General features: G+C 46.7%; 1 protein-coding gene and 1 long non-coding RNA gene across 15 annotated transcripts in view; one reads left to right on the top strand and one right to left on the bottom strand.

Moving 5' to 3' along the window:
* THRB (thyroid hormone receptor beta) overlaps window positions 1-26,663 on the top strand; it is a 444,462-nt gene that overhangs the window by 401,632 nt on the left and 16,167 nt on the right. For all 14 annotated transcript variants that reach the window (XM_055566908.1, XM_055566903.1, XM_055566907.1 and 11 more), the window contains 3 exons: window positions 8,230-8,330; window positions 14,248-14,395; window positions 17,600-17,805. In XM_055566908.1, the coding sequence (XP_055422883.1) occupies window positions 8,230-8,330; window positions 14,248-14,395; window positions 17,600-17,805 (455 nt within the window). The remainder of the gene's footprint in view (window positions 1-8,229; window positions 8,331-14,247; window positions 14,396-17,599; window positions 17,806-26,663) is intronic.
* On the bottom strand, window positions 13,943-17,824 carry LOC129642937 (uncharacterized). The gene is made up of 4 exons (XR_008709940.1): window positions 17,716-17,824; window positions 16,585-16,649; window positions 16,355-16,416; window positions 13,943-14,294 (listed from the first exon to the last, which is right to left on the bottom strand). It is a non-coding gene; the product is annotated as an uncharacterized LOC129642937 (long non-coding RNA).

Genomic DNA, 26,663 nt, shown 5'->3' with positions numbered 1-26,663 from the left:
AATTGATGCTTTTGAACTGTGGTGTTGCAGAAGACTCTTGAGATTCCCTTGGACTGCTAGGAAATCCAACCAGTCCTTCCTAAAGGAGATCAGTCCTGGGTGTTCTTTGGAAGGAATGATGCTAAAGCTGAAACTCCAGTACTCTGGCCACCTCATGTGAAGAGTTGACTCATTGGAAAAGCCTCTGATGCTGGGAGGGATTGGGGGCAGGAGAAGAAGGGGACGACAGAGGATGAGATGGCTGGATGGCATCACCAACTTGATGGAGGTGAATTTGAGTGAAGTCCGGGAGTTGGTGATGGACAGGGAGGCCTGGCGTGCTGCAATTCATGGGGTCGCAAAGAGTCGGACATGACTGAGCAACTGAACTGAACTGAACTGAACTGAAGCTAACAAGGACATAGTAACAACACATTAAATATAGCCAATATTTTATAATAACTATAAATGAAGTATAACCCTTAAAAGTTGTGACTCACTATATTAGACACCTGTAATTTATAAAATATTGTACAGCAACTGTACTTCAATAAAAAGATTTAATTTTACAAATAAGATGTAGCTTTCCTGACAACATGGATATGTATATTCCATCTGACTTTACCAGGAAGATGCATTTTTTTAGTAATTGGGTTAGTCTGTGTTTTTTGAGTATGCGTTTCAGTGCACACAGGCGCATATGTCCACATACAGTCAAAGATCCTAATTTAAGATGTAGAAACATCAAAATGCTACAGTACTTATCTCTGTGGTAGAAAGTTGATAGGTAAGTTTGTTTTTTGCTAATTTATGTCTTTCAATTTTTCTACAATGCTATGCTATGCTAAGTCACTTCAGTCGTGTCCGACTCTGTGTGATCCCATAGACGGCAGCCACCAGGCTCCCCCGTCCCTGGGATCCTCCAGGCAAGAACACTGGAGTGGGTTGCCATTTCCTTCTCCAATGCATGAAAGTGAAAAGTGAAAGCGAAGTCGCTCAGTCGTGTCCGGCTCTTAGCGACCCCATGGACTTCAGTCTACCAGCCTCCTCCATCCATGGGATTTTCAGGCAAAAGTACTGGAGTGGGGTGCCATTGCCTTCTCCAATAAATTGTATTATTTGTATAATTTTTATTAAAAAAAAATCCGGACTTTATAAGAAACTAATGTACACAGTTTTTAACTCTTTTATATCGCAGTCATTTTGTTTACTTGTTTAATTATGTATTTGTCTATCTTTGGCTGCGAGGGGTCTCTGTTGCTTGACGAAGGCTTTCTCGGGTTGCGGCGGGGCTGCTCTCCAGCTGCAGTTCAAGGACCCCTCCCGGCAGGGGCTTCTCTTGGTGTGGAGCTCAGGCTCCAGGTGTGAGGGCTTCAGTAGTTGCGGCACGTGGGCTCGGTGGTTGTGGTTCCGGCCTCTAGTGTCCAGCCTCAGTAGTTGTGGCACTCAGGCTTAGTTGCTGTGCGTCATGCGGGATCTTCCCAGACCAGGGATCGAACCTGTGTCCCCTGCATTGGCAGGTGGGTTCTTTCCCACTGTGCCACCAGGGACGTCCCTGTACATGTTGGTTTTGATCCCTAGAGACTGATCACTGTAATGTTACATATTTCCAGAGTATGTCTGACCGTGTTCACTGACTTTACCCCCAATCCTACACACCTGATCACTAGTTGGTTCTCTGGACACAGATCCCTGTTGGAGCTATTGTTTCTTTTTCCTAAGAATGAACTCCACCCAAAAAAACTGTATGTAGAGTAAATCCACACCTTGTGAGTCTTCCTGTAGATTTTGTTAGTATTTCTCCTTAGATTTGAGTTGCCTAGCAGACAGTGGCATCGGAGAAGGCGATGGCACCCCACTCCAGTACTCTTGCCTGGAAAATCCCATGGATGGAGGAGCCTGGTGGGCTGCAGTCCATGGGGTCGTGAAGAGCTGGACACGACCAAAGTGACTTAGCAGCAGTAGCAGACACTGGCATACTACTTTGGGGTTTGGGGTTTACGATCATGTAAAGGAGAGACCTAACCAGCAAGCAGTGACTCTTGAGTGTGATGAATAGTGGATTTTTAATGCATGGGAAGTTGCAATATTTATCTTATTTATCTACTTTCAGTTTCAGTTTCTCTGGGTCTCTGTTGCTGCGTGTGGGCCTCCTCTAGTTTCTGCGAGCAGGGGCTACTCTCCAGTTGCAGGGCACCGGCTCCTCTTGCTTGGAGCACAGGCTGTGGGGCACGTGGGCTTCAGTAGCTGCAGCACTCAAGCTCAGTAGCTACAGCTCCCAGGCTCTAGAGCACTAGCTCAACGGGCTCAGTTGCTCCAAGGCATGTGGAATCTTCCCAAACCTGCGATCGAACCCGTGTCCCCTGCATGGGCAAGCAGACTCTTATCCACTGTACCACCTGGGAAGTCCCAACAGTGGTTTTCATAGCCCAAAGTAGACAGTTGAGCAAGATGTATAAGACTCAGACTTCGAATCTCCATTTTCGGTGATGGCATCTCAACCGAACTGGCCTGGACATAGTGATTTTCATTTCTCCATTGCGGAAACACGTATGGCCCTTCAGCTCTCCTTAGCCCTGTGTCCTAGCCCTAGAAAACCCAGTGATGAGAGCTATCAAAGCAAGCAGGAATCTAGTTGATCAGTAAGCATGTATGCCCCCAGATCACCACGTCTTAGATGAGCTTGAATCTGGACATCTTCATCTGAGTGGAGTTTGGGGGTTTTTTAACCAAAGTTCAAACATCCTAATGCGGTTTTCACGAAGCTGGAAGCTCGGGCCCTGCATCTGTGTTATTAGCTCTTCTGGAAGCCCTCGCAGAGACCCTCAGCCTCTCGGGCACCGCTCCAGACTGCCACCCTGCCTGTCTGCACGTGCCAGATACAGGCCTCCTCCCCGTGTTCTCCCCTCTAGAGGGCTGGCAGCAGTGATCTGGAGAAACTGTGATGCTGTGCATCAGAGGAACCAGGGGCAGACACCAGGGTTTCAGCATGGACGGGCCCCCTCGCTGGAACTCTAGCACTTGCAGTGAACCAGAGACCACGTCTAAGGAAGGAGAAAGCTCACGCCTGTTATGCCCCAGGTGCTGAGGGCTGCCACCAACAAGCACGGGGAGGGTTGAGAGTACCCATCCTGGACTCGGGCCGCGGGTGGGCAGGAGGGCGACTCCGAGACTTACCCCAGCCCTGACCATGTCATAGGCAGGTGACCCATGATTGTCTGTTTCCCCCCATAACACTGAAAGCTGCCCCAAGAATTAAGACTTGGTTGTCTTCAGCTCCTTGGCATGTTGCCTGGCATGGGATCCCCTCATATATATGTTTGTTGAACGGAACCTCTTTTCTCTCCTGGTTTCTTTGCTTTCTACTAGGAGCTTTATGGAGACGTGTTTCACATACTATAAAAGTCACAGATTTATGCAAAATATGTCCATACAAACAATGGTTTTCTTTTTTAATTCCATTTATTTATATTTTTTGATGATGTTGCACCATGCAGCATGTGAGATCTTAGTTTGTGACCAGGGACTGAGCCGCAGTCCCCTGCAGGGGAAGCGCAGAGCCCTAACCAGGGAAGTCCCCAAAACAAGGGTTTTCACTCAGTGGTTTCTAGTATATTCACAGGGTTGTGCAGCCATCAACACTACACAATTCCAGAACATTGTCATTACCTTGAAAAGAAACTCTGTATCCTTAAGTAGTCATCATCCATTCTCCCCTCCCTCCAGACCTTGGCAAGCACTAATCTAATTTCTGTCTTTATGAATTTGCCTAATCTCGATATTTCACAGAAATAGAGGTAGATGATACACGGCATTTTGTATCTGGCTTCCTTCGTGGCGTGCTTTCCAGGTTCTTCCATGCTGTAGCGTGTAACAGTACTTACTTCCTTTTCATGACTGAACAGTATTCCATTGTACAAATATACTGTATTTTGTCTGCCCATTCATCATCTGATGGACATTTGGGTGGTCTCTACCTTCTGAATATTGTGCATGGTGCTGCTTTGTCCAAGTTTCTGTACAGACACATGTTTTCAGTTCTCTTGAGTGTGTATTTCAGAGTAGAATTGCTGGGTCATAAGTCACTTTGTGTTTAACCTTTTGAGGAACTGCCAAGGTGCCAAACTGCCAAAGTGCTTTTCCAAAGCACATTTCACATTCCTACCAGCAATATACGAGTGCTCTGATTTCTCCATATCCTCACCAACATGTGTTATTATCTGCCATTTTATCGTAACCAACCTAGAGGGTGTTAAGCAGTACCTCAGTATGATCCTGATTTGCATTTCCTTGCAATGACATTGAGCATCTTTTCATGTTTTTTCCTTCATTTTCAGCTGTTTCTCTCTCCTTGAGAAATAACCAAGACTGGAAATACAGAACTCAGTTGCTTACACATACGCTTCCGCAAGAATGAAACTGTGTCTTAGTTGTTTTTATATTACAAGCACTAAGTACAGTGTTAATTGCTCAGTCGTGTCCAACTCTTCACGACCCTGTGGACTGTGTGTAGCGCGCCAAGCTCCTCTGTCCATGGAACACTTGAGCAAAGGATACCGGAGTGGGTGGCCATTCCCTTCTCAGGGGATCTTCCCAACCCAGGGGTCAAACCCAGGTCTCCTGCCTTGCAGGTGGGATTCTTTACCGTCTGAGCCACCAGGGAAGCCTGAGCTCAGAGGCAGCTGCTAAAATAAATGTTTTCTAAATTCACAAATAGACGACTGATTGGATGAACACACAGATCTCTCGGTTCCCCTTTTTCTCTGCCCAGATCCCTCCCAGAATTCTCTTTTTTTTTAATGTCTGATGAGAATTTTGAAACATTTGAAGTGAACTCAACAGATGATTCATGTTTGCGTGATGCTAAAGTAAACTAAGAAAAGCTGTGATGTTTAAGAAGATAATCCTGTGCCTTACCAAATCTTGCTTTGAACTCATTTCTCTCCCTCCCAAAAGGGAGATTCTTCTAAAATAAAGTCTGAGCACAGTCATTATGAAAAGGGTTCATTTTCTTCTGTTTTCTCAAAGGCTTTTTTTCTGAAAAGTAAGCCCTCCGTGACCCAGTTTAATGAAAGATTGATGAAAGTGTCATGATAAAACATATAGTAAGTCATCTGTCATTTCAACCTGGCTGATCTTTTTTGGACACAGTAAGGGTTTCCTGAGTCAAAGAAGTTCATTAAGACCATGATCAAGGAAAGAATGATTTTGTTTTCTCAGCCTCTCCACATCCCAACAAATCAGGCCTTTTTGGTTTTCTCTGAAGCTCTGTGCTTCTATGATAAACCTCTGGTACCTATGAAACTGGATTTGCCCTCTGAAGTATTTCTTATGTTTGGACATTGTGTACAAGGAAAGGAAAGAGGCAGACATGGGTAGGAAGTACATAGCTTCTGTTCGTGTCTTTAATTTCCTGGGTCATGGAATTTAATAAGCTCAGAGTGCAGTAATAAAAAGTGTTATCACAGTTGGATTTGTTTCTTAATAAGCAGAACCACTATTTACTGCAGACATGAAATTAAAATATGCTTGCTCCTTGGAAGAAAAGCTGTGACCAACCTAGACAGTGTATTAAAAAGCAGAGATGTCACTTTGCCAACAAAGTTCCATCTAGTCAAAGCTATGGTTTTTCTAGTGGTCAATTACGGATGTGAGAGTTGGACCATAAAGAAGGCTGAGCACCAAAGAACTGATGCTTTTGAACTGTGGTGTTGGAGAGGACTCTTGAGAGTCCCTTGGACTGCAAAGAGATCCAACCAGTCCATCCTAAAGGAGATCAGTCCTGAATATTCATTGGAGGGACTGATACTGAAGCTGAAACTCCAATACTTTGGCTACCTGATGCAAAGAACCGACTCACTGGAAGAGACCCTGATGCTGGGAAAGATTAAAGGCAGGAGGAGATGGGGATGACATCACCAGCTCAATGGACATGAGTTTGAGTAAGCTCCGGGAGCTGGTGATGGACAAGGAGGCCTGGGGTGCTACAGTCCACGGGGTCACAGAGAGTCTGACATGACTGAGCGACTGAACAACAACAACAACCCAGTTGTTGAGCTATGTAATCACATCACGAGTTTGCAGAACCTTTTTTTAAAATTTATTTGTTTATTCACTCATATTTTTGGCTGTGCTGGGTGTTCTATTGCAGTGCGGGCTTTCTGCAGTTGCGGTGAGCGGGGGCTACTCTCTAGTTACGATGTGCAGGCTTGTCTTCGTGGTGGCTTCTCTTGTTGCAGAGCACAGGCTCTAGGGTACACAAGCTCAGTAGTTGTAGTGCATGAACTTAGCTACTCCTCAGCATGTGGGGTCATCCCAAACCAGGGACCCAGCAGGTGTCTCCTGCATTGGTAATTGTGTCCAATTCTTTACCACTGAGTCACCAGGGAAGCCCTGCAGAACCTTTTTTTTTTTAGATGGCCTTATTCATTCTACTTTTGAAGTTATTTTTAGAAAAAGACCAACACCAACACTTTTGGAGAGCCAGAAGTCAAGATCTGGGCTTTTGTCTCTGCTGTTAATTTCTGGTCTGAGCCTGAGGAAGGCCAAACTGATGAAGACCGGTTCATCTCAAAATTACTTGCTCTCTCAGAGCCTTTCCAGCTATAAAGTTTTCTTAATTTATTGCATGGTACCTAGATTGCAAATGGATCAAGTCCCCTAAGCACAGGTTCAGAAATAAGCCTTTCGAAAGCGACTGTGATCCACGGCACCCCATGTGTCTCATATCCTGGGCTCTCTGGATCCCTCCGTATAAACCCAGCCCAGGGAGTCTCAATTCTAGATGTACATAAGAATCACCCAGAGAACATTTAGGAAATTCAGTGCCTATGTTTCTACACCCTAAGACCACTGAAATAAGATTCTCAGGGGGCTGGTCTCAGATTCAGTATTTTTAAATGGTTGATTCCAAGATTCAATTTTCTTTTTTGACTGTACCATGTGGTATGTGGGGTCTTAGTTCCCTGACCAGGAATTGAACCTGGGCCCTCACCAGTGAAAGTGCAGAGTCGTAACCACTGGACCGCCGTGGAATTCCCCATAAGATTCAATGCTTTTAAGCAGGATGATTCTAAGGTCTAATCAGTGTGGAAAACCCATGGTTTACCCAAGGGACCTATTGTATTATAACATTAGGACGAGTAAAGAAACTGTTTCCTCAGGTCAGTAATCTAAGTTGTGATTGGGGTGTGATCATGGGAACAAATCCTTTCAGGAACAAAGAACAGGTAGCTCTTAAAAGACCTTATGTTTTCTTTTTAATAATTACTCATAATGTTACATATAACAAAAATGATAAATTCACTTATATTAAGTATTTTAAAATAAAATACCAGCCTCTCTGCTGCACCCATTGGCTCCAAGGGCCATTCCTGCCTGCACAGCGAGTGTGCACAGCTGTTTCCAAGGCACTCAGAAATCCTGGGCCTGATACTAACTCTGCAAGTGTGACCTAAGATCCTGGAAAAATCTACTGAGGAAGTGTATTGTCAGAGAAAAACTTTTTAAAATATATTTATATTTAATTGGAAGATAATTGCTTTACAATATTGAGTTGGTTTCTGCCATACATCAACGTGAATCAGCCACAGGTATACTTACATCTTGAGAGTCCCTTGGACTGCAAGGAGACCAACCAATCAGTCCATCCTAAAGGAAATCAGTCCTGAATAATCATTGGAAGGACTGATGCTGAAGCTGAAACTCCAATACTTTGGAGTTGGACACAACTGAGCCACTGAACTGATTACATATGTCCCCTGCCTCTTGAGCCTCCCTCCCACCTCCCACCCCATCCCACCCCCCTAGGTTGTCCCAGAGCCCCGGTTTGAGTTCCCTGGGTCACACAGCAAATCCCCACTGGCTGTCTGTTTTACCGATGGTAATGTACATGCTTCCACCGGGTGCTCTCTCCATTGGTCCCACCCTCTCCTTCCCACAGACATGGAGAGCAGACTTATGGACATGGACAGGGCGGGGCGGGGGGAGGGGGGCGGAGCAGTGTGGGAAGGAGAGGGTGGGAAAGACTTTTAAAATGTTTTCTTGTTCAGTGTTTTATTTACTTTCTATATTTAAAACTAAATGATTACAATGTGCAAACCATAAAGCAAAAGTTGTATTAAAACGCATAAAACAATTTGGTCGTGCCCTCCTCTGCCCTCCTTCGTCCTCCCCGGTGCTCCTCCTGGCTGTGGCGTCTTTGACTTGAACGTGATGTCTTACTCACCTCCTCTTCTGTCCTCCCCACAGGCTACATCCCCAGTTACTTAGACAAGGACGAGTTGTGCGTCGTGTGCGGTGACAAAGCCACAGGCTACCACTACCGCTGCATCACGTGCGAAGGCTGCAAGGTAATTGCGGGCCAGCCCCTCCCCGGAGCTTCTGGAACGCAGCCGGAAGGTTTGGTTAGAACCAAACCCCGACATTCATGGGCTGTGATCATCCGGGTGTCTGATGAACCTCTTCATTTGGGGTGGGGGGGGGCACATATTCAAGACAATTTTTTTTTCAAATCGAAAATAACTAGATGAAGTTTTGCGAGTGTGAGATCTGGTGGCGCCGTTATTCAGTCGCTCAGTGGTGTCCGACCATTTGCGACCCCGCGGACTGCAGCACGCCAGGCTGCAGCAGGCACGCTGTCCACTGTCTCTCAGAGTTTGCTCAGACTCACGTCCACTGTGTCTATGATGCCATCCAACAGGTAGAAAAATTGATTAAATGAAAAGAAATTGATAAAGGCTCCTTTTCAGTTTAAAAACGCATTGATATTTTATAACGTGTTACCCTCCCAAGAAACGACGATTTCTCCTCCTGCTTTATCTCGAGCATTTCCGGGGACAGAGTTGGCCTCAACCCTGAGCCGTTTGCCAGTGTGAACCCGACTGAATATGCTCACTTTCCAGGGCTCCATTAGGGACTATCTTTGAGGCTGCTTAGGTTCAATTCTGTGCTGAAACTGTCCAAACTGGCTGTTGGCACAGGCTGCAGTCCCTGGGTGAATGCTGGTTGTCCCTCAGTAATCACATCCTCTCCAGACTCACCTGCAGGAGACACTGGACAAGAATACGCCAGCAAACAACAGTCAGTGTGCTTTAGGAAAGTGAACCTGAATTTGCAAACTTACATCTTCATTATCAACATGACGTTGAGTTTCTGGCAAACACGTTTTGGTCCAACAACCTAGCCTAGGAGATAAGTGAGTGAAGTCGCTCAGTCGTGTCCAACTCTTTGTGACTCCATGGACTGTAGCCTACCAGGCTCCTCCATCCATGGAATTTTCCAGGCAAGAGTACTGGAGTGGGTTGCCATTTCCTTCTCCAAGGAATCTTCCCGACCCAGGGATCGAACCTGGGTCTCCCACATTGCGGGCAGACGCTTTACCATCTGAGCCACCAGGGAAACCAGAGGTAAAGCTCACTGTAAAGGTAAACAGAGCTTAACCCAGGCATTCAGCTGATGTTTTATAAAAGAGGTAGTAAAAAAATAAATAAATAAAAGAGGTAGTAAGTCAGAGAAAGACTTTAATTTTTTTGTTGAATGTTTTACCTTATTTTAAATGTAATGATCACAAACTTTAGAGCAAAAATCATATTAAAATTCATAAGTCAGTCTTCCTCATTCATCACCTACCTCACCACCTCTCCTCTCCTTCCCTTCCTCCAACTACCTCCTTTTCTCCTAACCTTTGACCCTAGACCCCCAAATTCAATGTGTTAGCTCGGTTTCATACTGATGGGTGTCATTTCCCTCGTGGAAGATTTTCCATGCAAACTCCCTTCTTTCTGTGCACAAAATTAGGAAACATGTAGCCTGCTAAAGTGTTAAGATGATACATCCAGTGAAAAGAGGTCATTTTTAAGGTCTCAAGGCAAGACTCTTTTTTTGGAATGTGATATAATATTGTTCTCATTCATCCAGACCCCTTTGATCTAGAATTTGTAACCTTTTAACAAAGATTGGGCTAAAGGTTGCTATTACATCTATGAAAATAATATCATAAGGCGTTTGATGACATTATTTACAAATAAGTTGCGGCTGCTTATTAATTGGGAAACTTGCAGACTGTCTCTTGAAAGGCCAATTTTATGAGCTTTGTTTGAAACTGATAAAACCATTTCTGTAGATGCTTTCCCTCATTCCAAAAGCTCAGCGATTCAAATGGGTCTTTTTTCTAAATTAGCCCCAGTTAAGAAGGCTTTTACCTACCTGATTATGCAGTGTTGAGATTCTCTCAAATCAGTTTTTAATGACAAATTTTGAATTCTAGGAGCGACTCTAATGAAAATTCCATTTAACATTCAGCTCCCAAAGTGACTCTAAAAACCCAATGTACCTTGCAGAGGACTTGATGCTCACTGCTGCTGTTTGCTGTTTAGTCACTCAGTTGTGTCCGACTCTTTGTGACCCCACGGACTGCAGCCCGCCGGGCTTCTCTGTCCATGGAATTTTCCAGGCAAGAATTCCGGAGTAGGTTGCCATGCCCTTCTCCAGGGGATCTTCCCTGACCCAGGGTTCGAACCCATGTCTCTTATGTCACCTGAGAAACCCAAGAGCAGTTACACAGATCACTTAATATAAGGACAGAGCATCTTGGAAAAAAAGCAAAAGAGATGTTCAAATGAAACAGGGCTTTTAAAAGTGGCCAAAAATGAAAAAAGTTGCACTTCACATCTTGTTTATTCAAACCTGTAATTTACAAGTATTTCTACCCAATACTCACAGTGTGCAGAGGGACTCTTTTCTTCCTGTTTTTGCCCAGAAGACAGTGGAAATCTTCCAGATCAGATGTTCCGTCTGTTGGGATAGGCCAGTTTTCATGCATCTTTTGTAGAAAGAAAGTTTATGCTCCTACAATAAATCACTTTTTAGCACTGATTATGGCATCATCTGGATCACTAAGAAATGGATTCAGTTCTTCTCAAAATGCAGAGAAACGTGTCTAATGTCAATTTATAAAAGCAAAACCTCTGCTCACCAGCAACTCATCAGTGAAAGATATGTCCTTACTCTGTCCCTGAGACATCTCTTTTGTCTCAAAAAGATTTTTTTATAAGTAAATATTTTCTATCCAAGTTCACTCGCAAAAGTTAATGTTTCTCCCTTTTTAAAATTAAGGAACCTACCATCTTGGACATTTACTCAAATGAAGTGTTCTTTCATCATGTGTCAAAATTTGCTTCTATCATGTCTCAGGGGAAGCCTGAGCCTTAAAAAGGATCTGGTCCATGAAGTGCCCAAGAAGAAGCAGCAAGATGAGCCACAGAAAAGATGGCACTAAGAATGGCACAGCCTGCTGCCTCAACTTTTTTTTTTTTTTTTTTTTCAAAATAAGCCATGCATCAGTTATTTCATTCATTCCTTCTAAAGGTTCCCAGAGAAGCCTTTTTGGAAAAATGCTCATTACGTTTGCTTCTGGTTCATCACCTCGTCCCCTCCCTGCTCTTGTGTGACTCCTCCGTGGGCCCCGCCCCCGGACAGGAGCCAGTGTGAGCAGACGAGGGAGGAAGGGTCTCCTGACTTCAGGGGAACAGTCTCCCAACTTCAGAGCAGTGGTCAGCATGCTCGTGGAGGCCCCGGCCTTCGGTGTTGCCACCTCTAGGGAAACCAGAAGGAGGATGCCAGCCAGTGGCCCTCCTCCCTGCCTGTGACATCTGTCTTCTTGCTAGCATCTCTTTCTGCCTTTCAAGCGAGTGCAACCCTCAAAGGGTAGGGGTGGCGGGTGGAGGGAGGAGGACAGGGAGGAGGGGGCAGGCGGGGAAGCTTGTTTCCCTCTGCAGGCCCTGACGTCCAAGCCTGGCAGGACAGCCCACCATGGACACCCAGGAGACACATGTCAGCCGCTGCCCCGTGTGTGCTTTCGGGACTCTTATGACAGTTCGTCAACGTCATTCATACTAATGGGCTCAGTGTTTAAGGATGCAGAGCCAAATATGATACGACAGCTCTTCTGTTAGGACTTGAGTCATAGAAGTGACCAGGGATGAGCACACGCACCCTGACACCAAGTCCCTGAGTCTCAGTCCGTCATTCCTCCATGTTTTTCTGCTTTGCCCGATGTAAAATCCTTCCTCAGACCTTTTCCTTGTAAAGAAGAGTTCCTGAGTCTGAGTGAGGAATATGCAGATGGTATATGTACATAATCAAAGCCAGGGCTGGTTAAATGGGATAATTACAATTTGGGCTTAATCCTGGTGGATCAGCTGGTAAAGAATCTGCCTGCAATGCGGGAGACCTGGGTTCAATCCCTGGGTTGGGAAGATCCCCTGGAGAAGGGAATGGCTACCCACTCCATAGCCTGGATGGTCCCATAGCCTGGCTGACCCACTGGATAGTCCCATAGCCTGGCTGACCCACTGGATAGTCCCATAGCCTGGCTGACCACTGGATAGTCCCATAGCCTGGCTGACCACTGGATGGTCCCATAGCCTGGCTGACCACTGGATGGTCCCATAGCCTGGATGACCCACTGGATAGTCCCATAGCCTGGCTGACCACTGGATAGTCCCATAGCCTGGCTGACCACTGGATGGTCCCATAGCCTGGCTGACCACTGGATGGTCCCATAGCCTGGCTGACCACTGGATGGTCCCATAGCCTGGCTGACCACTGGATGGTCCCATAGCCTGGCTGACCACTGGATGGTCCCATAGCCTGGCTGACCACTGGATGGTCCCATAGCCTGGATGACCACTGGATGGTCCCATAGCCTGGCTGACCACTGGATGGTCCCATAGCCTGGCTGACCACTGGATGGTCCCATAGCCTGGCTGACCACTGGATGGTCCCATAGCCTGGATGACCACTGGATGGCCCGTGGGGTCGCAACGAGTCCGACACGACTGAGCCGCTTTCACTAGATCAGTGGGCATCTAAGTCCAATTTATGCAGCCAAGTTGGAGGTTCCTTTAAGCTTTAACAGGCAACGCCCTTTAAAACCTGTTGTGCCTTGCTAATGTATACTAAAACATAAAACGATGTGGTTTTTTGAGAGTGGGTGAGAAAGGACTGTTTATAGTATGTTCATCTAAAACATTTAAATAATACAGTAAAACTGGACTAAGTTTATATCATATAAGCAGTTAAATAAGTAAGACTTGCAGTCCAATTCCCAGGTTCCAGTTCCAGCGTGTACTTGCCATGTGATTTGGGGCAAGTGATTTAACCTGTCTGAGGCTTAGATTTTTAATCCCCGCAGTGGAGATATTAAGAGTACCGACCTCAGAAGGTTGTGGGAGAGACAGAGGCCGTGGCACTTGTCTGCAGCACTCTGCACTGCGCCACTCACAAGGAGTGCTTTCTGCCGTTATGACTTGAGTACCATGTCCAGAAAGGATTCTCATGTGACACTGCCTTGAGGGTGTTACATAAGTCATCTAGGCCTGGAACCTTCTTCTTTCCTCAGGTGGCCCTCTCCTGTACCTTGAGAGGAAGAAACACTGAACTTTAGGGCAAGTGTCTATAGACCCTGGAGAAACAGGGTGCTAGGAAAGGAAAAGTCCAATGCCTTGAGCTTTAGGGAAAATTTGGTAAAGAATTTGGAATTTTCTCCTCCCCAGTGACTATTGTTTTAAGGGCTATCTGAGCTGGTCACGGCCATCTCAAGAGTCAAAAACCAGAATTAAACTAAATCTCTAAAGGCAGTTAACATGTGCATTTAAATACTAGGTAATTATATTACTAATTCACAGAGCATCACAAGTATCTAGCTTTTTTGTTCTCCAGTATAAAGAGCAAACCTCTTCAAAGCTTGGCGCAGACAGTAAAGAATCTGCCTACAAGGCAGAAGACCCAAGTTCAATCCCTGAGTGGGGAAGATCCCCTGCAGGAGGGCATGGCAACCCACTCCAGTGTTCTTGCCTGGAGAAGCCCATGGACAGAGGAGCCTGGGGGGCTGCAGTCCCTGCGGTGGCAAAGAGACAGACACGGCTGAGGCCTCCACACTGCGGCATCTACAAAATGGGATAACAGAGTTTATTTATATGACTCACTGTTTGGAAAACATAAGTGTGAACGCCAATTTTCCCGTTAGCTTTGAGTAAATGCCAAAACGATGCCGACTGCACAGCTTCTGACCTCTCCCTCTCCCAGACTGAGGCCTCCGTAGATTGACTTTGGGTCAGCTGCCTGTACTGGAACAGGTAGAGCTACAGGCCTGTGCACAGGTGAGGTCCAAAACCAGCCACCGTGGTAGGAAGATGCAAAATGCTGGCGGGCCTTTATTTCTAGACAATCTGAAATGGCTGTCTTGGGTCTTTCTTTTTCATGTAGGGTTTCTTCAGAAGAACCATTCAGAAAAATCTCCATCCATCCTATTCCTGTAAATATGAAGGAAAGTGTGTCATAGACAAAGTTACAAGAAATCAGTGCCAGGAATGTCGCTTTAAAAAATGCATCTACGTTGGCATGGCAACAGATTGTAAGTAACAATTTGCTTCTTTTGCTTCATATTCAGGAAGTGGCGACCGGGGAAAGGGTGGCTCAAGGGCAACAAGCAGGCAGGAGAGAAGCAGGGATGCTGCAGGCGGGGGGCCAGCACCCAGCCCTGAAGCAGGAGAGAAGCAGGGATGCTGCGGGCGGGGCCAGCACCCAGCCCTGAAGCAGGAGAGAAGCAGGGATGCTGCGGGCTGGGGGCCAGCACCCGGTCCTGAAGCAGGAGAGAAGCAGGCATGCTGCGGGCGGGGGGCCAGCACCCGGCCCTGAAGCAGGAGAGAAGCAGGGATGCTGCGGGCGGGGGGCCAGCACCCAGCCCTTTCAGGGACCCTCACTCCCACCCATGGCTGGTCGGTTTCCATCCGAGCTTCGCCATCAGCGCCTGACTCCAGAGGCATCCGGATGATGGCTGAGGGACAGAGGTTGAACTGTCCCCGTCACACTTGCAGGACAGGCAGCCATACTCTGTTTGCACAGAGGTTACAGATGAGGGGTCTTTCCACCCACCTTGATGAGGTGTAATTTTCCACACAGCATTCATGTGGTCAGAACCGCAGGGACTAATTCTCTCCCTTTTTTTTCAAAAGCAGAGACAGGAATTTATTTTGTGGGCATTTTTGGAGTCGGGGCACTGGCAGAAAACATCGTGTTCGAAATTTCTAAAGAATGTGAACTTGAGTCCTATTGCATGACTCATCCTGCCATTGGTTTTTTGTTGTTGTTGTTATATTTTTAGCCCATAAAAACATTCCAAGCTGAAGTCATCCTCCCCAGTTTTCAAAGTGCCACAGCATATGGCAGTGAGATTAGCCGTCGGGGTCTCTTCTGCACACTGTGCAAGGGATTTACACCAGTCACTTTAATTAATCTAATCATGAAATAAGAATCGTGCCATTCAGAATGTGTGCCCTCCCTTTTGCTAGGTATCTGGGTTACTAGTTTCTAATGGCATAAATTTTTTGCACATTGGTGAGGGATTTCAACTTTTAGTTTAAAGAAAAGAGGAAGGAAAAAAGAATGCAGTGAAGACCTCGTGAAGAGGAAAGACTCACAGCCACATTTATGTGATAAACAGAGTTCTCTAAGAACAACAGCAAAAATCTCTGGAACGCCCTTGGTTTGCCCATTAAAGAAGACAGAAGGGGAATCTTTTATATAGAAAAAAAGGAGGAGGGTTGTGTCAGGGCGTGAGGCTGGAAACCATGGGTTAATCCCCACCTCTGGCTGAGTTCTTTGTCTCTGAAAGGCTTTTGCCGGTTGCCAACAAAATGTCTGCTAAGGTTCTGTGGAGAGAAGGGACCTGCTGAATGTCCGTTGCATTGTTTTATTGGAAGTTAAAGATGCGAAAGTTGATGAGCTTTAAAAACTCAGTGTTAATCCACACTAGGTGGAAATTCATTTTGAGTGCAACTTGCTTGCGTGTGAGTCATTCATTATAAGAGCTCAGGTTTTATAATCAGAAAAACTGTTGGCGTACTGGGTCTGCCACTTACTAGCTGTGTGCCCACTGGACTTAACTTCAGGTTTCCCTTGTGTGAAGTTATCACTGATGTTAGGATTCAACTAGAATAATACATGTCCAATTTGCCACGATCCCTGACACCAGGGAAGCATTTGGGGAGTGGGGTTATGAGCACAGCCCTCTCCTTGCCTCCTTTTACTGGGTGAACCATGCTGACTTCACGGGGCTCACCCAGCCTGCCCACATTTCTAAGTGCCCCCCTCACTTTAAAGATCCAACCACGTCTCCATGATCAGGGTCTCATTCTCTGTTTATGGATTCACCAGGCACTTTTGGTTCTCTTCCTCTGCTATGCCTGCTTTTTTTTTTTTTTTTTTTTTAATTTTTATTTTCCTAGCAGGTCACACCTTCCTCAGGAAATGGCCCTAGGACAATGATGTTCTAGGACTGCAGTCAGTCCTCAGTTCTAGGACTGAGTCTTACCTTAGTCCTGCCATTAACTTGCTGTGTGACTTTTGGAAAGTCATGATCGCCTTCTTCCTTCTCTGTGAAAGAGGGAGTTGGAGTAGATCAGAGCTGAGATCCAGCAGTGGTAAAACACTACGACTCTGTAGTATGAACCCTGAGCCTTTCCGTACCACTGAGAGCTACTAAGAGTCTGGTGAAATGGTTTCCTTTTGGAAATTAACCACAGAAGTATAGGTTGCTCTTACCTGCACTTCTGATTTCCCTTTTGCTTATCAGGGGTCCTCAACCTCTGGCCCTGAACTGGTACCACCTGTCAGACCAGCAGGAGCGTTAGATTAGAAATGACATGTGCAATAAATGCAATGTGTGTGAATCATCCCCAAATCACCCCCCAACCTGCAATCCACAGGGAAAAAAAGAAAGTGTCTTCCACAAAATAAGTCCCTGGTGCCAAAAAGGTTGGGGACCATGCATAAATGATACAATTCATGGCTCTATTTACTGAGCACGTGTCCGGCATCATCATACTGATACCCTGAAAAGTAGGTCTTATTGATCCCATTTTATACTGGAAAAATCAAAAGCTCAGAGACCCTCAGTAAGCTGGTCACACAGCTAGAATGTGGTAGTCTCAGGATTCAAGCCCCAGTCTTTCTAGATTCCAAAGCCTGGGCTCTTTAATCACTTTGAGGGTTGACCAGGAATACAGCAATGCAAAGAAAGTATCTGTGAGGGCTGAGCTTGGCCTAGCCAAGCTCCTAGCCACTCCAATCAGCCTTGAGTAAACAAATGAAGACCAAGACTCCTTTTCCCTCTGAGAAAGGGATACCAGCCTCTGTTTACTGCTCCAGAATTTTTTTAACCTTAAGTCCTTACTAAGAGCCGTTTGGGGAGGCTAGGGCTGAGGGGAAGAACAGACACCTTAAGAGTGAATTCAGATGACTGGCTAGACAGACCCACCTATGACCCTCTAGGTGGGATGGGCTTTACCTGGCTCTGCTTCGTTCTTATTTAGGGTCACCCTCTGTGGAGCTAAGATGCCCGGTGTCCAAGTGTGTCTCCCCCACCCACCTTCGTTTTGGAAAGCTGGCTAGGCTTTGGGGAATTGGTGCTGGGGCTTGTGGTGGACAACGGCTAGCCAGTGGCAGTTTGCCCCGAAGGAGAAAGGACTCGAGGTGACCCCCTCTGAGCCTCTCAAGCCCCGCCCCAGTCTGCCAGCTGTCTGGAGAGCATCTGCTCTGTGTCCCTCTCCACCCACAGTGGTCCTAGACGACAGCAAGCGTCTGGCCAAGAGGAAGCTCATCGAGGAGAACCGGGAGAAGAGGCGGCGGGAAGAGCTGCAGAGATCCATGGGGCACAAGCCAGAGCCCACTGACCAGGAATGGGAGCTCATCAAGACCGTCACCGAGGCCCACGTGGCCACCAACGCCCAGGGCAGCCACTGGAAGCAGAAGCGGAAGTTCCTGGTAAGACCCCGCCCCTTCCGCTTCCGCTTCCGTTTGCCTCTGTGCCCTGGGTGCTCAGAACTTGGGATGGTGGTGTTCTCCCGCCTGTTATTGATGGGAGTGCAGGGCCAATCTTCTGCCTGTGAGTCACTGAATTCTAATGCAGTTAGCTCTTTGCTTCTACTGTGAAGTACGCCAGCCCTGGGTCAACCGATTAGCAAAATTCTTTACCTTCCAGCTCTCCCTTTTTATACTCAGGTCTTCCCTCAGATGCCCATTTATATACATATTTCATCCCCTAAACTCACTCCAAGATATCCCGTTTAGAATCACCCCTAGAAAGAAGTGACCCATATATCGAATGTATTTTTACATCAATGAAAGTCAAAATGTTGAGTTTTAAATGCTGTCAGGTCCAGGGGGACGATGAGAATCTGGAGTAGGGTTGGGGGAGGGGAGTGTAAAGAAAAACGGGCCTTTCCAGACCCTTGGAATATCCATGTTTGACATTTTTATAAAACTAGCCGTTGTATGGTGGTCCAGGGCTTAGGACTTGGGCTTTCAATGCAGGGAGTGCAGTTCAGCCCCTGGTCGGGGAGCTGGGATCCCACATGCCTTGTGGCCAGAACATCAAAACATAAAATGGAAGGAAAATTGTAACAAATTCAATAAAGACTTTAAAAATGGTCCATGTCAAAAAACAAACAAACGAAAACTAACCATTGTGAAAGGCCTTCCTATCCATTGCTTCTTTGGACTTGATGACTCTTTGGGTTAGGTAGGCTGGAATCACCATCCTCATTTTACAGGTTTGCAAACCAAGCCCCAGGCCTTCCAGTGTCTCACCTGAGGTTTGCCCACCATAAAGTGGCCAAATGGCCAACTTGGGTTTTTGGCCCAAGTCTTCAGCCAAGATAGCATGATTTTAATTATTAAAACAGCCACATCCATACCTTTAACTCAAAGGCTTGTAATGCTTTTCTCGATCGTCTATAGAAAGAACCAGGAAAGGCATTGCACAGAATGATTTGCCAGTAGACTTTCTTCGGGGCTGTAAGGTTACCCAGGCCCAAGGTTCTGATCAGGAAGTTGATGTTTACAGAGCCACTGCTTTATCCACCTGTCTCCCCACCCGTCATGGAGCTGACGTGAAGTGTATATTTTTTAGATCCTTGATATGTTCAAGGAACTGTCCCTCTTGGTCCAAATGCAAATAACTGTTTCTCCAGGATATTTTTTCCTTGAGGGATGCTGGGGGAGACAGAACGCCTCCATCATCCCGTCTGTCTCTACAGTGAGCTTTGTTTCTGTCAGCCAGTCCCCTTCTTGCCTGGGCCACCCCCTATCTCCCTGGGGGAAGGACAGGGTTCCATTCAGCTCTGTCACCTTCAGTGTCTGTCACATGTGTGGTTGAAGCTGACGGTAGCTTTTCCCTAAGGTGAATGCCAATCAATTCTTTCCTCCCTTTCTTCACCAAGGAGTGGTAGCACCTAGTCCTCTCTCCCCTTGAATCTGGGCTGGGCTGTGATTCCTAGCAACGGATTTGGGCAGAGTGACTCCTAAGGCTGGGTCATAAGAAGCCTTGCAGTTTCCAGTTGGTTATTTTGGAGAGGGATGCCACGTGGTCTCTGAGGGAAGCCAACTGCCCTAACAAACTAAAAGAGTGAGAGTCCCCCTGCCTTGAGACCGCCATGCTGGGAGGAAGCCCCAGGCAGCCGTGTGGAGAGACTTCCACCCGTCCAGGCACCAGCGGTGTGACTGGAGTCACCTACAGATGACACCAGTCTCTGCTGAGATTTCATGAGGGACCCCTGAAGAACCACCCAGAACTCTGAGACTCAGTGAAAATGTATTGTTTTCAATGAAAAAGTGTTGTTTCGGGTTTGGGGAGAGTTTGTTATGCAGCAGTAGATAACCAGAACTGAGCGCAATAAATATCTGTGAAACGGATCATCGAGTTCCGTGGATCCACCCTCAGAGACAGCACAGCTCAGTCCGCCGTCTCAGCCACCGGACACACCCACACATGCTCCCTGCAGCTGTGTGGTTGTGACTGAGTGTTTATGCTCAGGATTAAAAGTGACTCTTGGGGGTTGTGAATTATTCCTGCAAGGCCGTTAAAAATCCTTCATTAAAGACAGCTTTGCTTCGTAAGTATCCATGTACGGAACTGGCTTCTATACACGAGGACTTGCATCTCCTGTGTGGCCAATACCACTTTTTTTGCTTACAACACCACTACATATATTATTTCATTTATTTTTATGTGATGGTGGCCCATCTTGTCTGGAAAAATATTTGAAGAGGCCAGTACTTTGGCCACCTCATGCGAAGAGTTGACTCCTTGGAAAAGACTCTGATGCTGGGAGGGATTGGGGGCAGGAGGAGAGGGGGACGACAGAGGATGAGATGGCTGGATGGCATCACCGACTCGATGGACGTGAGTCTGAGTGAACTCCGGGAGTTGGTGATGGACAGGGAGGCCTGGCGTGCTGCGATTCATGGGGTCGCAAAGAGTCGGACACGACTGAGCGACTGATCTGATCTGATTATTGTTAATAATAGTGTAGCAGTGTCATCAGTTCAGTTCAGTTCAGTTGCTCAGGTGTGTCCAGGTGCAGGCACTGCAGCCAAGGGTCCCAGGCCCCAGCCTGTCTCATTATTTCTCTGCTCCTTTCATTCACATGCGAACGTATGACTTTGGGTGGATTTTCCACCCAGTATAAGATGTGACCATTAGAACCAGGGCGGGCCTGCCCTGCTTTTCCCCTGGCAGAGCTACTGTCTGACGTCCACATTTTCGATGGGAATCATCTCAGAAAGGATGATGCAGGATAGGTGGTTTGGCCACGTGTGGTCGGAGTAGACAGGTCACAAGACAAATGCAGCAAGCCAGGAAGGCTACTGTCACTCACAATGATTATAATTACATCAGAAGAAGGTGGTGTTGTTATGTGTGGTTATGTGTGTAGAGATTGGAACCAGGCAGCCTGAGTTCACTGCTTGCTCTGTTGCTCTTTAATTATGTGACTTTGGGTAAGCTACTTCCTGTCTAAGGCTCGGCCGCTTTGGTGCTGTTACCAGTGATATAAAAGTAATTGGCACGAGATCTTGGCATGTCATTAACAACCCCCTACAGGGTTACTCAGCGCATCATCCACACACCACCACTCTCACCATCCTGTCCCCTGCTCATCCCAGGAGAAGGGAGCAGTTGGGCAGTAATGTCCCAAGGCCCAGAGGCCTTTAATCGCCATTTGTCCCCTACCCCCCACCACAAAAGACTCTGATGCTGGGAAAGATTGAAGGCAAAAGGAGAAGGGGATGACAGAGGATGAAATGGTTGGATGGCATCACCTACTCGATGGACTTGATTTTGAGCAAACTCTGGGAGATAGTGAAGGACAGGGGAGCCTGGCGTGCTGCAGTCCATGGGGTCACAAAGAGTCGGACATGACTAAGGGACTGAACAACCCCACCACAAAGGTGAGGGGAGACGCCCTGTGATCACTCAGAGGGACAGAAGAGTCCCGTCTGGCCCCATCCCCTCTGCTTGTGCCAGAGACTCAAGCCAGGAAGCCCTCAGCTTCAAGAGAGCCACTTGCAAAGAGGTCAACCAGAATAGTTCCTACTCCCCTTGAACGATTCCGATGCCAAAGCAGAAAACCTCGGTCTGCCTCAGTTTGTGTCATACCAGCCTCTTCTAGTACTGAGCTGGGGTCAAAGCCACGTCCACACATACCCCTGAATTTCTCCTTCTGTGCACCCCCAACACCACTGCCCAGAGGACAGCTGCTGGGCCCCTCATCGGCCTCCACCCCCTGGCTTCCTAGATGGGTCTCCAGGTCTCCCCTTTCTCCATCTCTGCTGCCACCCCTGGTCCAGCCCACTTCCCCTCTTGCCCAAACCACTGCTGCTGTTCGCCCATCTCTTCCTTTGGCTCCTGCATCCCTTCTCCATGTAGCAACCGTAAATCTCGTCATGACTGCTCTCCTGTTTAAAGCCCTTCAGCGGTGCTCCATTGCATTTAAAGTTCGCCCATCTCCTCTCCATGGCCCCTGAGGGCCCATCACAGTGGCACCCTTGCCTGCCTCCCATCCTGTATTGCATGCCATGTCTACGCCTACTGCATGGGCCTCCTCTCTGACCTTGGGACTAGGCAGTGGGTTTGCCCTCCGCCTTAAATGTCCTCTGCATCTGTGGGAGGCTGCCTTCTTGACGTTCTTCAAGATAAAGCTCACACCTGACATCTCAAAGGGGCCTGGCTGGTCACCTGACCTCCCAAGCCGCGTGTATTATTACGTCACCTCCAGTCTTACCACAAATTAACATTCTTTCTTGAGAGCACTCATTTCATTTATTGTCCGAGTCCCGTCACCATGTGAATGTTCTTTGAGGATATACTGTTTCTGTAGCCTCAGTGTGTAGAATAAACCCTGACCTCAGCAGTTGCACGATAAATACTGCCTGAGGACATGTAGAAACATCCACCCATGTATTCACTCCACCAGTCCTCACCACCTGGCCCAATGCCTTCTACACAGCAGACAAAGATCCTCAAGGCATATTCCCCTGTCTTGAGAAGTTCTCATCTTAGACTTATACCTGTGTAACTACATTTCCCTGGAGAAGCCAATGGCAACCCACTCCAGTATTCTTGCCTGGAATTCCGTGGACAGAGGAGCCTGGCAGGCTACAGTCCATGGGGCTGCAGAGTCAGACACGACTGAGAGACTAACACTTTCACTTATCATAACTACAATAAAAGTAACAATGCCTCGATGCCTGATGAGTGGTTACCTGGGCCACCTTGTGTATTCAAATGAGGTGGACACTGTCTCCCACCGAGGCCATATGGGAAGGCTTCCGAGAGAAGTTAGAGTTGGAATTGGCAGAGATGAGACTGAAGTGAAGACTTTCAGTTCAGTTCAGTTCAGTTCAGTCACTCAGTCATGTCCGACTCTTTGTGACTCCATGAATCACAGCACACCAGGCCTCCCTGTCCATCACCATCTCCCAGAATTCACTCAAACTCACGTCCATCGAGTCGGTGATGCCATCAAGCCATCTCACCCTCTGTCGTCCCCTTCTCCTCCTGCCCCCAATCCCTCCCAGCATCAGAGTCTTTTCCAGTGAGTCAACTCTTCACATGAGGTGGCCAGAGTACTGGAGTTTCAGCTTTAGCATCATTCCTTCCAAAGAACACCCAGGGCTGATCTCCTTTAGAATGGACTGGTTGGATCTCCTTGCAGTCCAAGGGACTCTCAAGAGTCTTCTCCAACACCACAGTTCAAAAGCATCAATTCTTCGGTGCTCAGTTTTCTTCACAGTCCAACTCTCACATCCATACATGACCACTGGAAAAACCATAGCCTTGACTAGACGGACCTTTGTTGGCAAAGTAATGTCTCTGCTTTTCAATATGCTATCTAGGTTGGTCATAACTTTTCTTCCAAGGAGTAAGCGTCTTTTAATTTCATGGCTGCAATCACCATCTACAGTGATTTTGGAGCCCCCAAAAAATAAAGTCTGACACTGTTTCCACTGTTTCCCCATCTATTTCCCATGAAGTGATGGGACCAGATGCCATGATCTTCGTTTTCTGAATGTTGAGCCTTAAGCCAACTTTTTCACGCTCCTCTTTCACTTTCATCAAGAGGCTTTTTAGTTCCTCTTCACTTTCTGCCATAAGGGTGGTGTCATCTGCATACCTGAGGTTATTGATATTTCTCCCGGCAATCTTCATTCCAGCTTGTGCTTCTTCCAGCCCAGCGTTTCTCATGATGTACTCTGTATATAAGTTAAATAAGCAGGGTGACAATATACAGCTTTGACGTCCTCCTTTTCCTATTTGGAACCAGTCTGTTGTTTCATGTGAAGACTTTAAAGAAAGCAAAAGTCTGGGGGAGGTGAGGAGGCAGCCCCAGAAGGAAAAGCAAAGTAAAGTGAAAGTCACTTAGTCATGTCTTACTCTTTGTGACCCCGTGGACTATACAGTTCATGGGATTCTCCAGGCCAGAATACTGGGGTGAGTAACCTTTCCCATCTCCAGGGGATCTTCCCAACCCAGGGATTGAAGCCAGGTGCCCCATTGCAGGTGGATTCTTTACCAGCTGAGCCACCAGGGAAGCCCAAGAATACTGGAGTGGGAAAGCACAAGGCAAATTGGGGAGGAATCGGGAAGAGGTGGACGGGGCTGGCTCCAGGGGTCCATTAGGGCCCCCTGCCCACCCCCGTGAGCAGCTCAAGCACTTTGATCCACAGACACAAAAGGCCCACTCCCCAAGTCTCCATTGCTGAGTCTGCATGCCAGGGACCTATCCTTAGTCTCTGAGTTTGATCTCATGTGCAAAAACACACACGTGTATATGAGCAAATGTGTTCACTGAGTAGACTACAGGCTACTTGCTGGAAGAAGATATCCAGTGGATTCAAGTGTGCCAAGTATTTGTATTATATTTTTAACATCTTCCAAATATTTTAGCAAATAATATGTTGTTCTTATGGGTAAAAAACCTTCAGGGAAGTCACAAACTTGCATTGTCAACTTTAACTTCTTACATGTGATGCTTTAACTCAGGTCAATTCATATATTCTTTTTTCTAGTATCCAAGATCTATTTTGGATATAAACCTTAATGATATAATAGAAGGCTTTTACTTTGCATATGGTTTTACTTCTAGCAATTGTATTTTCCAGTAAATATCCAAAAGCTTAAAAATAAACTTTTTTTCCTACTCTGCTATTTGTCAACAGAAAAGCTCATGAGGTTGTTATATTTGGGCATTTAATTTTAGTTAAAATTATCAGATTTCCTTATACATTTTCCCTCCTATTTTTCAAACCTCTAGAGGTATCTGCTGCTGCTGCTGCTAAGTCGCTTCAGTTGTGCCCGACTCTGTGCGACCCCATAGACGGCAGCCCACCAGGCTCTCCCATCCCTGGGATTCTCCAGGCAAGAACACTGGAGTGGGTTGCCATTTCCTTCTCCAGTGCATGAAAGTGAAAAATGAAAGTGAAGTCACTCAGTCATGTCTGACTCTTAGCGACCCCATGGACTGCAGCCTACCAGGCTCTTCTAGCCATGGGATTTTCCAGGCAAGAGTACTGGAGTGGGGTGCCATTGCCTTCTCCGCTAGAGGTATCACAGATGGTAATTCAAATACCCCACAGACTCACAGATTAAATGGAAATTATTAACATCAGTATTTAGACACTGACATTTCAAAAGACATTGAAGACAATTCAATACAATTAGATTAGATCTATCAATGTTCAGTGAGATGTTTGGAGTCAACCAGGCCAAAACTATGTTATTAAAATAATATTTTTATTTTTATTTCTTACATAGATCACCTTATGTATGTGTGTATTCAACTCTCTACCTTTTTACCATGTTCCTTTTATTAGTTAATCTTTGTGAGAGAGTTATAAAGCAGACATGCAGGTAAGCCCGGCCACATTTCAAAGTGGCAGGGATCAGAGAGGCCAGCAAGGTGGTCTGCAGGGTGCCAGGCTGCTGTGTGCATCGGAATAATCACCCCCAGACTTCCTGATGTACCTTTTCCCTTGTTGTTGTTGTTCAGTCACCCAGTCGTGTCCAACTGTTTGTGACCCCATGGACTGCAGCACGCCAGGCTTCCCTATCCATCACTCTCTCCCAGAGTTTACTCAAACTCATGTCTATCAAGTCGGTGATGCCATCCAACCATCTCATCCTCTGTCATCCCCTTCTCCTCCTGCCTTCAATCTTTCCCAGCATCAGGGTCTTTTCAAATGAGTCAGTTCTTTGCATCAGATGACCAAAGTATTGGAGCTTCAGCCTCAACATCAGTCCTTCCAATGAATATTCAGGACTGATTTCCTTTAGGATGGACTGGTTTGAGTTCCTTGCCATCCAGGGGACTCTCAAGAGTCTTCTCTAGTACCACAATTTAAAAACATCAGTTCTACAGCACTCAGCCTTCTTTATGGTCCAACTTTCACATCCATACATGACTACTGGAAACACCACAGCTTTGACTATATGGACCTTTGTCAGCAAAGTGATGTCTCTGATTTTTAATGCACAATCTAGGTTTGTTGTAGCTTTTCTTCCCAGGAGCAAGCATCTTTGAATTTCATGGCTGCAGTCACTGTCCACAGTAATTTTGGAGCCCAAGAAAATAAAGTCTGTGACTCTTTCCATTTTTCCCCCATCTCTTTGCCATAAAGTGATGGGACTGGATGCCATGATCTTCGTCTTCTGAATGTTGAGTTTTAAGTCAGCTTTTTCACTTTCCTTTTTCACTCTCATCAAAAGATTCTTTAGTCCCTCTTTGCTTTCTGCCATCAGGGAAGTCCGTCCCTTAACTCAGTATAAGAGAGAGACAGAGACAGGAGAGAGAGAGAGAAGCCCTACCTGTGATTATCCCATCAATTCCATTTGCATCTGGAGAATCAGCAGCCTCCCATGGACTTGCTATGCTGACAGTTGCCCCAAAACATAGTCACTGATATGAAACAAGACAGAAACCAGCTTTCTTTCCCATGCACTTGCTGTCCCCCAAAAGTAGAAAAAACAAAAGAGCCTCCTGGAGAATCCAAAATAGGTCGATGCTGTCATAGTTTGCTATGAAGTAGATTGAAAAATCCCCCCGCCCTCGACCCCAGGGCGTACATGTCCAGTCACACCTTTGGATGGCCTGGGCCACCCTTCCGACCTGGTGCCCTGGCAGTAGGAGAGTGAAAGAACCATCCCTGCTTGTCTTTGTGCTAAAAAGGAGGCGAGAGCAGCAACAGGGTGACGGGGGAAGCCAAGCAGGAAGTGGGTCCCCAGGGCTGGGTGTGGTCACTGCTCGCCCACTGCTGCTCAGCACCCAGGCTCGGGCCAGCGGCAC

Source organism: Bubalus kerabau, chromosome 2 (genome assembly GCF_029407905.1).
Source record: "Bubalus kerabau isolate K-KA32 ecotype Philippines breed swamp buffalo chromosome 2, PCC_UOA_SB_1v2, whole genome shotgun sequence".
In the NCBI taxonomy this organism is placed as follows: Eukaryota; Metazoa; Chordata; class Mammalia; order Artiodactyla; family Bovidae; genus Bubalus; species Bubalus kerabau.
This window is presented reverse-complemented; position numbering and strand designations above follow the sequence as displayed.